Source organism: Callorhinus ursinus, unplaced genomic scaffold, assembly GCF_003265705.2.
Source record: "Callorhinus ursinus isolate GAN/ISIS: 27379988/994484 unplaced genomic scaffold, GSC_fseal_2.0 scaffold12, whole genome shotgun sequence".
Lineage (NCBI taxonomy): Eukaryota > Metazoa > Chordata > Mammalia > Carnivora > Otariidae > Callorhinus > Callorhinus ursinus.
In genome coordinates this window covers 70,379,799-70,392,166 of record NW_027397074.1, presented here as the reverse complement: position 1 = coordinate 70,392,166, position 12,368 = coordinate 70,379,799, and the positions used below count along the sequence as shown (strand labels likewise).

General features: G+C 51.4%; 1 protein-coding gene and 1 long non-coding RNA gene across 2 annotated transcripts in view; one reads left to right on the top strand and one right to left on the bottom strand.

Annotated features, from left to right (window-relative positions):
- Nucleotides 1-11,746, top strand: part of PODXL (podocalyxin like) — a 45,231-nt gene extending 33,485 nt beyond the window's left edge. Inside the window, exons 2-8 of the mRNA XM_025854773.2 lie at nucleotides 4,991-5,653; nucleotides 6,981-7,303; nucleotides 7,642-7,713; nucleotides 9,611-9,761; nucleotides 10,015-10,076; nucleotides 10,322-10,489; nucleotides 11,549-11,746. Of these exons, the coding sequence (XP_025710558.2) occupies nucleotides 4,991-5,653; nucleotides 6,981-7,303; nucleotides 7,642-7,713; nucleotides 9,611-9,761; nucleotides 10,015-10,076; nucleotides 10,322-10,489; nucleotides 11,549-11,746 (1,637 nt within the window). The remainder of the gene's footprint in view (nucleotides 1-4,990; nucleotides 5,654-6,980; nucleotides 7,304-7,641; nucleotides 7,714-9,610; nucleotides 9,762-10,014; nucleotides 10,077-10,321; nucleotides 10,490-11,548) is intronic.
- Nucleotides 1,620-11,581, bottom strand: LOC141373908 (uncharacterized). Its single transcript, XR_012380332.1, has 2 exons — nucleotides 10,868-11,581; nucleotides 1,620-2,820 (listed from the first exon to the last, which is right to left on the bottom strand). It is a non-coding gene; the product is annotated as an uncharacterized lncRNA (long non-coding RNA).
- Nucleotides 11,747-12,368: the final 622 nt, after the last annotated feature.

The window sequence follows — 12,368 nt, the reverse complement described above, 5'->3', positions numbered from 1 at the left end:
AGATGGAACTATTAATTTTATGAACCACTTAGAAAAACAAAAGAACACTGTCAAAGTGTGATCTATAGTAACTTATAAAAGATCCTCATTTCACAGACATGAAAACATATGCATCTTAGAACTCATGAAATATAGTAGTTCTTGGGCGCCTGGGTGGCTCAGATGGTTAAGCGTCTGCCTTCGGCTCAGGTCATGATCCCAGGGTCCTGGGATCCAGTCCCGCGTTGGGCTCCCTGCTCCTTGAGAGCCTGCTTCTCCCTCTGCCTCTCTCTCTCCGTCTTTCATGAATAAATAAATAAAATCTTAAAAAAAAAAAGAAATATAGTAGTTCTCAAAGCCTTGGTGAAGCAGGTGTCATTGGAGCTTTTCTAAGGAAAAAAGTGTGAGTGAGCAGATTACACATGATAAACCATTCTTTTTTTAAAAGATTTATTTATTTGAGAGAGAGAGAATGAGAGAGAGCGAGCACACGTGCAAGCAGGGTGGGGAAGGGGCAGAGAGAGGGAGAGAGAATCTGAAGCAGACTCCATGCCCAGCACAGAGCGCAATGTGGGGCTCCATCCCACAACCACAAGACCATGACCTGAGCCGAAACCAAGAGTGGGGCAGCTTAACCACTGAGCCACCCAGGCACCCCCATGATAAACCATTCTAACACTTGTATCCCTCTAAGATTTCGGATTTCTTATTATTCCAGGGAATTTTTGGCAACTTAACTTTATTTAATGTAGACTATGATTGAGTCTAGGTTTCAGTTCACCAACTAAGAAAACAATTAGAACTACTACTTTTTTTTTTTAAGATTTTTTATTTATTTATTTATTCATGAGAGGCAGAGAGAGAGAGAGAGAGAGAGGCAGTGGGAGAAGCAGGCTCCCAAGGAACAGGGAGCCCGATGCGGGACTCGATCCCAGGACCCTGGGATCATGACCTGAGCCAAAGGCAGATGCTTAACCATCTGAGCCACCCAGGCGCCCTAGAACTACTACTTCTAACTGCTTAAGTCAGCATATTGAATCTAAAATCTCTGGTATGCCTACCCATATTGATAGATTCAGCCTGATATCATTACCCGTCCTTGATCTAGCACACTCATATTGTATAACCATACATATTTGCTAGAGTTATTACAGATATTTCTGTGTGTAAGCCTCCTTCTGGGGCAGACTCTGTATTTGTCTTTCTGGGCACACTGGAGTCTGATTATTGTTATAGGTTTGGAAAAAGTGAAGAGTTGAAGAGATGATGAGGCGATGTGGCATTCTGTGTCAGTGAGCTCAGGTGAGCCTATTAAGAGTTTTCAAGCAAGGCAGGAATGGCATCAGCAGGCAGGAGAGCAGCAGTTGAGGATACTGGCAAAGTGAGCTCCACTGCAGATTGAGACTTATGGATACCCTGATTCATCTGCATCCTCTCATATGTCACCATTACAATTCCCAAGGTCCTTTTCACATGAGAGACCTGGTGAAGTTATGAATTAAACTAACACTGTAACTTGGCAACTCATGGGATCAAACTTTTACATTTGTCTTTTGGTCTTATCTGCTCTTCAACTGCAAACAAGAGATTCCTTTATTGTAGTTTCAGAAAGCCTCTGGTTTTCAGTCTGTGCTTTGATAGTAGGATTTAGGAATTAGAATTTGTTGTCTTTTTTTTTTTTTTGAAGTAAGGTCTACGCCTACCATTAAGGCTTGAACTCATGACCCCAAGATCAAGAGTTGCATGCTCTACCAACTGAGCCATCCAGGCCACCCCTGTAATTCTCTTTCCTTAAGCCAGTTTTCACTGGTAGTGGTTTTGTCTCTTCCAGGGGATATTTGGCAATATATAAAGACATTTTTGTTTGTCACAACTGGGGAGAGATGTGTGTATATGTTACTTGCATCTATTGGATAGAGACCAGGGATATTGTTATGTATCCTATAATGCATAGGACAACCTTCTATAACAAATAAATATCCTAGCCAAAAAAATGTCAGTAGTTCTGAGGTTTAAGAAACCCTGTTTTAAGCTATTCACCACAGTAAGAAGTGACCACCCTATTGCACATCCCCTAATTCCTCACATATGCTGGTATCCCCCCTCAGCAATCTCATCTCTTGTCAAAAAAGTATTATGACATGATCAATTATAAGAAGCACCACTATTTTATGACTACTAAGAAGGAAAAACCACTGACAAACCATAATAGTACATTGATTTTTAACACATATCCGTTTATGTGTGCCCTTCATACTCTTCTGTGTCAGCAAATACCAAAGCCACTTCATGGGCACTTCATTCTAGATGACAGGTGATAATGTAACTGCTTCTCTACAAGATGCCATAGGATACTAGAGTCATGTCCCCTAATACTTGCAGAATTCTGCTTTTAACCCCAATAAAGCCCAAAACCTAATCCTTGAAGTCCTGTTGCTTACAACCACTCCTGATACAAATTTCTGCTTTTCAGCAGCAAAATTGTGTGTGTGTGCACGCACGTGTAAAATATACTGGGTTACTGTGTAGCTTATGGAGGAACCGGGATTGCTGGAGACCACATTTAGGGCTACTTTTAATATCACCCCAAGTTAGGCTATAGAAGTGGTCCAAAGAGGCTGGTGCTGCTCAGCAGTGCCAAGCAGTAGGTGCTGTAGGGCTGGCTGTGGATCCTCACTCTAGCTAGCGTCCCCTCCGCTGCTGCTTGCACTTGAGCATGATGTCACGGTTACTGCCGTCAGCGTTCCTCATCATCTACTGCCTCTTCACTCCCTGGCTGGGATGGAAGTGTCTAGTTCAGGACAGCTTAAGCACGTGCTTCTGCTCTAGTTACAAGGGAGGCTAGAAAAGGAAATATCAGTCATTTTAGTATCTATAATAGGTGAGGAGGAGACAAATCCTGCTGCCATCAACGTTGTATTATGTGGGGAGTTCCCCAAATAGGGAAAAATGGCATAGATTCTGATTGGCTACAAAGAATGGTGACGGTCCATGGGACACCTGGGTGGCTCAGTCGGTTAGGCATCTGCCTTTGGTTCCGGTCATGGTCCTGGGGTCCTGGGATCAAGTCCCTCGTCGGGCTCCTTGCTTGGCGGGGAGCCTTCTTCTCCCTCTGCCCCTCCCCCAACTTTTGCGCATGCGCTTCTCTCTCTCTCTCTGACAAATAAATAAATCTTTAAAAAAAAAAATGGTAAAGGTCTACTACATTCTTCCCACCACTCTCTCCCTTCTGCTCCAAACAGAAAACCAGGAACAATCCTGATTGCTCTCTTCTTGTCACTTAGTAGTCAATCAATAGTTGATTCTGTCTCCAAAATACAGTCTTAAAAAGTAAGCTCTCCCCTAATATGGGGCTTGAACTTACAGCCCTGAGATCAAGAGTCACACGGTCCTACCAACTGAGCCAGCCAGGTGTCCCCCAAATAGAATCTTGATCCATTCTCTTTTTGTCTCTGTTGTCAATAACTTCGTACAGCTGACCACCATCCATCCCATCTGGATTACTGCCCTCGCCTCTTTCTTCCCCAATTCCACACGCTCTCCCTTCCAATCCACAGCCCCCAGAGCAGCAAATGTGTTTCTTTGCAAATCACCCTATAAAACTTCTTTGCTTAAAACCTTCAGTGGCTTCTTTTTGCACGTAAAGTCCAAAATCTTTACTGGAGGGTGATCTTATGTCTCATTTTATCCAGGATATGATTTTTTTTTTAAAGATTTTATTTATTTGACAGATACACAGCGAGGGAGGGAACACAAGCAGGGGGAGTGGGAGAGGGAGAAGCAGGCTTCCCACGGAGCAGGGAGCCCGATGCGGGGCTCGATCCCAGGACCCTGGGACCATGACCTGAGCCGAAGGCAGACACTTAACAACTGAGCCACCCAGGCTCCCCTAGGATATGAATTTTAAGAGAGTCTCCTTTTATTCTCAAAAACGTAGGCTCTGGACAGTAAGTTCCTGGCCCTTTACCTGTAAGGCCCTGATTTTCTGAGCCCTGCTCCCTGTCCCCCTCCCCCACTAAACTCTGTGCACCCCCCGTATCTTCTCTTAGCTCTCTGCTCTGGGGCCTTTGCAGGCTCTGTTCTTCTGCCTGGCCACATTTCCTCCTGCTCTCCACACCGTTCTCGTTACCCTTCAAGTCTCAGCTGAATGGGCATCTCTAAAAGGCCTCCCCTCACCTCCCTGTCTAAACAGCCCCCACCCCCTGTTCTGTGTGTCGTTTTCTCGTTCATTTCTCCCAGTCTCCAGGATTTGATGTTTAGTTGTTCTGTCCCACTTAATTCCTGTCTTGCCCACCAGAAGATGAGCCCCCCGAGGGTTTGGATCATATGTGTCTTACCATTGTATCTTAGGGCCCACACTTAACAGTTCCCTTCATAAAGAACTTGTTAAACAAATGAATAAAATTAATAAGGCCTTCCTTCCCTGATCTCCTGCTACGGTTAAGCTACCATGCTGAACGGAGTCAAAGCACACTGTGCTTCTTTTCCTTGGCGCATCACTGTTGTCAGCTTCTCCTTCTAGATTATACTTCCCTCAGGACAGAGGCATGTCTCTCTTGCCATGCCTACGACAGGGCAGTTCAGTAGGCATGAGTCTGCTGCGTCCCCTGCAGGGTGACGTGCTTGGGAGCTGGGGAGAAGGGGGCAGAGGGGATCTGGGCGGCCTGGCTCTGTGGTGGCATGTGGAAACTGTGAAGGGTGCGCGGGCCTGGCGCTGGATGGGGGGAGGGGCAGGGCATTGGCTGTAGGCTTCCACATGCACTGGGATTAGGTGGCCTGCCCTTTTTGTTCTGCACAATTTCCCTTGACTTCCTCTGCTTCACTCTCGTTGTCCTGAGAGGTTTCTTGAACTTCCTAAAATCTGGGCACATTGAAGACCCAGGCCTTCAGCCAAGGCAGATGGCAGTGGTGGGAGCAAGGCCTCTAGATCCTGGGGAAGAGTTGGAGAAGAGTGGAGAGAAACACTCCCAGCTAATAGCCTAACTCGCTTCTGTGTTGTCTTTGTAAACAGACGACAAGACCAGAAGTGACCCAGCCATCACCACAAAACCTACAACCCCAAACGCGCCCATTCTGGCGCCAGCAGCCGGTGAGGTGGGGGGTGCCACAGACCAGACTACAGCAAGCGCAGTTCCAAGACAGACTGAGAAAAGGGTGACGGCAGAGGCCACCCGCGGAATACCCCCAACGGTGCCCGGCAGCTCGGGGCCCACGTTAGCCCCGGGCGGGCAAAGCGCAGCTGTCGCGCCCACGGATGAAGTTGCGAAGGCCTCCAGCGAGCCCAGCGTAGCTAGTGATGGCACGAAGGAGCCTCAAGGTTTAAACAAGACGACACTTGGCCCACCCGCTGAGTTCATGCAGTCTGAAACCGTGAAGAGTCAGACAGCTGGAGCCCAGGGTAGCCCGGGTGTTACCACCAGCTACATGACCACTGAGGGCCAGAAGCAGGCGACCTCTCCGTCCCCAGATCGGGTTAGCACCCTCAGCCCTGCTTCTGCTCTCCCCCTTGGCAGCGCCCCAACAGGCCCTTACAAACCAAGTGCAAACCCTGCTACTTCGAAGCCTCCAGGGAGCCCTCCTGAGGGACCAAGCAAAATCCCTACAGTAGCTCCAAGTAGTTTAGGCACGAAGGCGGGTCCCAGCTCCACGTTACACGGGACACCTACCACACCACGTAAGTCATGCTTTTTTTTTTCTTTTATTTTTTAAAAATTAAGTAGGTTCCACACCCAGCGTGGGGCTTGAACCTCTCACCCCGAGATCAAGAGTCACATGCTCTTCTGACTGAGCCAGCCAGGTGCCCCAGGTAATGTCTTTTTTTCCCCCCCAAGCAAGAAGAAACTTCTGAATGCTTACATTCCATACAGTTGCTCAGCTGGAAGATGGAATTCATGCTGAGGGTTAAATTCTGTGAATACCCCACCTCCATTCAGGCTCAGGTTCCCCCTTCAGTGCCAAGCAGAGGCCAACAGGGCCGTGTTATTCTGCTGGGGGGCCGGTGTTCTGGCCTGCCCAGTTGAACCCATAAGCCAACAGTCTATTCCTGGGTAAGACTTGGGTGGTTGCAGTGGCGGGGCATTAGTACTCAGAACAGTGTTTCCCAAACTGGCAGTCTCCAGTAGGAAATACATTTTATTTAGTTTGACACCATGATCCAGGAATACAAATGTAGAACACTCGCGTAACAACACGTGTAACTGGTAACAAAAGTTTCACTAACCAGGGCTGATTTTACCATATGTGATAGGGCCCTAGTATTTTCTATTCCATCCCATTTCCTTGGTTCCTTTTTAAAAGTGCTGATCTTAACCCAGTAAATAAATTTTAAAATGCACGGATGGATCATGAGCCTCACGAACATGACCCGTGGCAGATCTCTATTGAATCAGAATTTCTCGGTGTGGACCTGAGTGTCTGCATTGTCGAGAACTCCACAGGGGGTCAGAATGCATCCTGATGTTAAGTGCACCTGCTTCTCCTGCAGGAGGTCTCATCCTGCAGTCAGAGCAAGGGCTCTTGAGCTGGATACACCTGGATTCAAGTTCCTGATGTGCGGCTTCTTCACATGTGACCTTGGGCAAATCATCAGGCCCCTCTGAGCCCAGTTTGCTTATTTGTAAATGAGGGTTCCTTATGGTACCTTCCTCGTCGGGGTGTTGTGAGGATTAACTAAGAAGGTAACCCTGGAGGCACAGAGGACAGTCCCCCAGAGGCAGTGAGTGCCCGTTGAGTATTGGCTGTTGCTGCTGATGTCACTGTCACTGTGACTTCTTTTATCGGGTCTCACACTGGCTTGTCCAGTCTGACCCAACCTGGAATACGGTACAGGAAATGGCTTCGTCGGTTTGCCTCTTCTTCCTCATAGCCTGCTTACTTTAGCTTGTGGTCTAGGTGGGGGATAAGGCCAAAGAACCCCCAGGAACTAAGAACAAGAGAGACTGCCCTCTGCTATTAAAGGTACCACTCCTCTTTTCTCAGAGCTTTTGCTTTCTCAATTACAGCATCACTGGTTACCTTAGAAGGAAATCTGCAGAAATCCAGCATGGTGCCGGCTGTCACTGGGACCTCTTCTCCCGCCACTGGGACCTCTTCTCCCGCCACTGGGACCTCTTCTTCCGCCACTGGGACCCCTTCCTCTGCCACTGGGACTCCCTCTGTTCCTGGGACCTCTTCGTCAGAGGCTCCACAGCCTGCAGGCCCTTCATCGGGACCTGTGGCCACGTCTCCTGTCGAGGGATCCAGAAGCCCCAGCACTCAGTTGGCTTCAACTGCCCCCCGAGTCTCCAACATCCCTCCTCCTCCCTCGGCTCATGGGGATGACAGGGTACTTCCAGCAGGGGTGGGACAGATAAGAGAGCCCAGGCTCAGATGGAAGGGGCTCTAAGAAATGTTTCTACTCGTCCCTCCAGCCCAGAGCCCCTGGCGAGGGCTGTTAGGAACCGTCATCCAATCACCTCCTCTCTCTGGCTTTGCCAGATTCTGGCTTAGATAGCTGGATGGCCAGTAATACACCTGGCTCTGAAACTCTGTCCAGTCACACCCCCAGCTTGCCAGGAGCTCCTTCCTTTGTGTCACCCACCCTGGGGGGAGGAAGGGAGGGGTCAGTGATGGGACCCCGCCACGCTCAGCCTGAACCTGAATCCCAGTGGCTTCTTCTTCTAGATAAAGTGCGAATCTCCCGAAAGGCTAACTGACAAGATGCTCATCCTGAACTTAACGAAAACCAGCCTCTGTGTGAGTACCCTGCTGATCTAGGCTCCGCCCTGATCTACACCCCCAAACTGTGGTTTAGCAGCAGGGAAGGGAAGGGAAGGTAGGGAAGGTAGAAGGGAATGGAGTGTTCCTTCTGAAAACGGACTGAGAAATGTGTTCATTTTCCTGCCCTTGCTCTTTCCGTGGGAAGTGGCCCCTTCCAGCCGATAGACAAAGTGAAGTTCAGACTCCCCTAAGTCAAGTCCCACAGGGCTGCTGCAGGGCCAGAAGTCCCTGGGTCTCCTGGGCTTGCCCTCTGTAATTATTCACATGTTCCCAGAGTCTGGAGACCTCAATCCTAGTTCAGGCTGTGGTTTAGTTAAGTTGATCTCTTTGAGCTTCAGAGGCCCCGGCTGAAAACGAGAGGCTCAGTCAGCCTAACCAAATTTCCCTGTCCTAATAGTCTGTGGTTTTCTGTTTGCTGGTCCATGTATTCATCTGACGGTCTCAGTGGAAGAACAGCATGGAGATACTCTCGCTCTCGCCCTGAGGGGTCAGAGCTCCTGAGCATTGAGGAGGCATTGCCCACACTAAGGGGGTGGTGTGTGTGTGTGCGCACGCACGCGCGCGTGCGCCAGGGTGGGAGTGTCTGCTTGTGTCAGAGGCATTTGCATGAGAGGGAGTGCTATGTTGGGGAGCTGTTGCTGCCACCACTGCTTCAGCCAGCCAGTCTTTGAGGTTTAAGGGGCTTCCTGAGTGCCGGTGATGGGTGGCTCACGGCTGCCCTCTCCTGGTCAGTGGCTGCTTTTGCAAACACCCCCTAGGAAGTAGAACGGAACGACTGGGTTTCTAAAGGATGGAGAACTTGGGTTTACAGCATTTTAATGCCGCCTGTATTTTTTTTTACAGTTGTTTTCTTCTGAATACCCATTTTGCTGGATTTTTCCAAAAGCATGCATTTAGACTGGAGTTTTAAAGGGGAGCCGTGCTGCCCTGGGGCTGGGCTTATTGGACAAGGCAGGAATCACACTGCTGCATGCCCAGCCATTCTCAGGCTCTCTTTTTGGCTAAAACTTGCCAGGTTGTGTGACTGGTTGGGAGAAGCATTTTTTCTGTGTGCCATAAAAGGAAGGTTGGTGGCAGAGGGATTGGTAAGCTTAGGAAATCCCAGATAGAAACCCCAGGATGGCTTGGGGTCCCAAGGTGAGCCACACCAAGAGTCCTTTTCTTCACCTCAGTACCCTCTTCCAAAATCAGGTCAGAGAAACACAGCTTGGGGTGTCTCTAGATGACATGGCAGGACCAGGTAAAATCTGTCCACACTTCACTTCCTCGCCCTCAGCACTAAAGCCGTGTCAGCCGTGTTCTGTCTGCTGAGGGGTACGATGCCCCTCCAAGACGTCCCCACGTGCATCCTCAAGACACTCCCATGTCCCCTTGTTTAGTGGTGGCCTTCCCTGGCTTCGCAGCCAGAGTCTTAGTCTAGGGAAGGGCGTGCACGCTTCAACTTTCAGAAAGATAACCTTGGGCTGAGAGCTGGGGCCTCACCTCCTGAGGTCTGGCAAGTGGCAGGCTGCTGGGCAGCGCCGCCTCAGGCCCTTCTGGGGAGATGAGAAGGGCATCAGGTCATGACCCCTGAAGAGCTCTGAGAGCGAAGGGGGCACTCAGGTGAAAGATCCTGTTCAGGCACAGACGAGATAAACAGCGTGAGGGGACCGGGGAAGAGATTTGCATTAGTCAGAGAAGGCAGGGACTGGCCCAGCACAGCACATAACCTGTGACTCCTGCCAGGCCTGGGAGTGGCCCCAGTTGAGGGAAGCGGGAAATAGGTTCACACCAGGCAGCAGCATTCTCCTGACCTTGGCTCTGAAGGGCAGCCCCACCAGCCTAGGCTGCTGTCCTGATCCCTGAGGAATCACTTGTGGTCTCCCCACAATAGGCGGGGAACAGCAGTTCGGATGACAAACTGGTCACACTTCTGTGCCGAGCAGCAAAAGCCGCCTTCAACCCAGCTCAAGATAAGTGCCATATACGGCTGGTACCTATTCAAGACTCCCAGGCAGTGGCAGTCAAAGAAATCGCTGTCCAGAGTGAGTTGAGGGTAGGGGGTCCTGAGGTCTAAGTGGGGTGGGAACGGGGCAGGGGCTGACCGCTCAGGAGCCGTGAAGATGGGTCAGGGCTGGTGTTTCCTCAGAAGGGTCAGGCCACGCCCCCTCCCAGGGCCACCCAAGAGAGACCGCACTCGGGAGACTGAGGTACAGCGCGTCCTCCTCTTGGGGCCCAGTCCCCATCCCCTACACATCACTCTGAGCTGGACCACCAGCAGCGTCTCTCTCCCCACAGCAAAGCTCCTGCCCAGGGATGCGTATGAATCGCTGAAGGACAAGTGGGACGAGCTGAAAGAGGTAAGTGGACTCCTCCATGTGCGGGGCAGAAGCCCCTTCCTCAGAAGCCTACAGTTGCTCTGCTCTGCAGTATCTCTCGCTGTGGGAGAACCTCCTGCTTGCAAGCAGCCAGAAGACGGGAGGGTTAGGGGACAGCAGGGTGATGACGGGGTAGGCCCCCACAAACGCCAAGCAGAAGAGCTCATAACTGGGTGGGAGTGACCCGCATTCTGTTGTCTGCCACATAACGTCCTCCTTGCTGGCAGGTGGGAGTCAGTAACATGAAGTTTGGGAACCAAGGGCCACCCGAAGAGACGGAGGACCGGTTCAGCATGCCCCTCATCATCACCATTGTGTGCATGGCATCCTTCCTGCTCCTCGTTGCGGCCCTGTACGGCTGTTGCCACCAGCGCCTCTCCCAGAGGAAGGACCAGGTGAGGACTCCACGGCCCTCACTGGGGAAGCAGCCGTGCGCCAGGTCACCTCACCCCACTACCACCCTGCCAGAGGAAAGTGAGTGGGCCCTGGGCCCTTCCGGACAGGCGAAGGCCATCCCTTACAGGAAGGAACTGCAAAGTTCCATGGCAAACTGAAGAGGTGTGCGGGGGGAGGGAAGGCCATGGGCTCTGGAGTCAGAAAGGCCGGGGCTAAGCCCTTGCTCTGCCTCTGGTTACCGGTGTGACCTTGAGCCCGGCCTGTACTCTCTGAGCCTCTCATCTGCATGTGGGGATGATGTCCACCTTGCGGAGCTGTGCTGAAGATTCCCTGAAAGAAATGGGCGAGGCATACCTGGCTAACCAGAAGTTCCTTACCCGCCTTGTCCGATTTCCCGCCAGGCCAGCCGCACCCAGACACGTGGTTCTCAGCCCTGGCCATGCACCGCGGGGGCAGTTAGGAAAATTCTCATGCCTGCCTCCACACACACCAATTGAAATGGAATCTCTGGATCTGAGTATTTGCCGAAAGCTTCCTGGGTGACTCGACTTTGTGAGCCAGGTTGTAGGTCAGATAAAGACCAGGGAGAGCACTATCTCCTGGCTCCTCTCTGTGGCACAGATGGTACCCATCTGGCTTAGGCTGAGAGAGGTCCTCGGTCCCCCGACCTGATGAAAGTCGTTTTCTTACAGTCTTTCCTGACTCAGTACAGTGGGGTGAGGCGGGTGCCCGGACAGTAAGTTTGGGTGGGTGGTGGGGGCGGGGGGGGGGGGATGGAGGAAAGAGACTGGAGGCTTCTGGAAAATAAAAGTCCATTTACGCTGACTTCACGGATTTGCCCACAGGGTAAAGGTCAAGTGAGCTGGGCATTTTAGGATGCCGGGCAAGTCCCTGTTTCAAAGTAATCCTGAGGCAGGCCAGTAACCACGATGGCCTCCCAGAGCGTTTACTGCACACCCTACCCGACTGGGGTTCCTGGATTGTAGGGGCACCTGTGTAATAGGAAGGCCACGAGCCCTCAAAAATCACCCTTTCCTGGCTCGTGTTCCCTGTCCTAGCAACGGCTAACGGAGGAGCTGCAGACAGTGGAGAACGGTTACCATGACAATCCCACACTGGAAGTGATGGAGACCTCATCAGAGATGCAAGAGAAAAAGGTGGTCAACCTCAATGGGGAGCTGGGGGACAGCTGGATCGTCCCTCTGGACAACCTGGCCAAGGATGACCTAGACGAGGAGGAAGACACGCACCTCTAATCAGGTCCGCGGGCAGCCTCCGACAGGACCACAGCGCTCCAGACTGAACCACCTCAAGTGCCATTTGGACAGGGGAGGAAAATCCTTCCCAGTTGAGGGAAAGACGGGGGAGGGAAGCAGACTTGGAGGTCCCCTCCTCCCAATCCCCACAGGGCCTTAATTTTCCCTTTTCACCAAACTGAACAAATCACAGTCTGTCTAGATTCCTCTTGTAAAATAACCCACTAGTGCCTGAGCTCAGTGCTGCTGGAAGATGAGAGGGAGAACCACCCACATGGTCATCTAGTAGAATCCCTTCATCTCGCATCCGAGGTGACTGAGGCCTAATGGGGGTAAGGTCCAGCTCACACAGCCCCTTGGCAACAGAGGCAGGATGGAAACAAACACCCCCTCATTCAGAGCGGTGCGCGTTCCCCTCAGAGCTCTCCCCGGTGGGGCGAAGCTCAGTGGATGGAATGGAAGGGACAGCAGGGCCAGATCTGCCTCCGGGGGATCGGATTCCTTCCAAGTAGAGGTCCCCAGCCTCGCCTGCCAGGGTTCCCGTCCCCTCTGTGCTCGCCCCGCCCTCCACTCACTTTGTAGTCCCCCTCTGTCCCAGGGCCTCTGGGACTCCCACCATCCA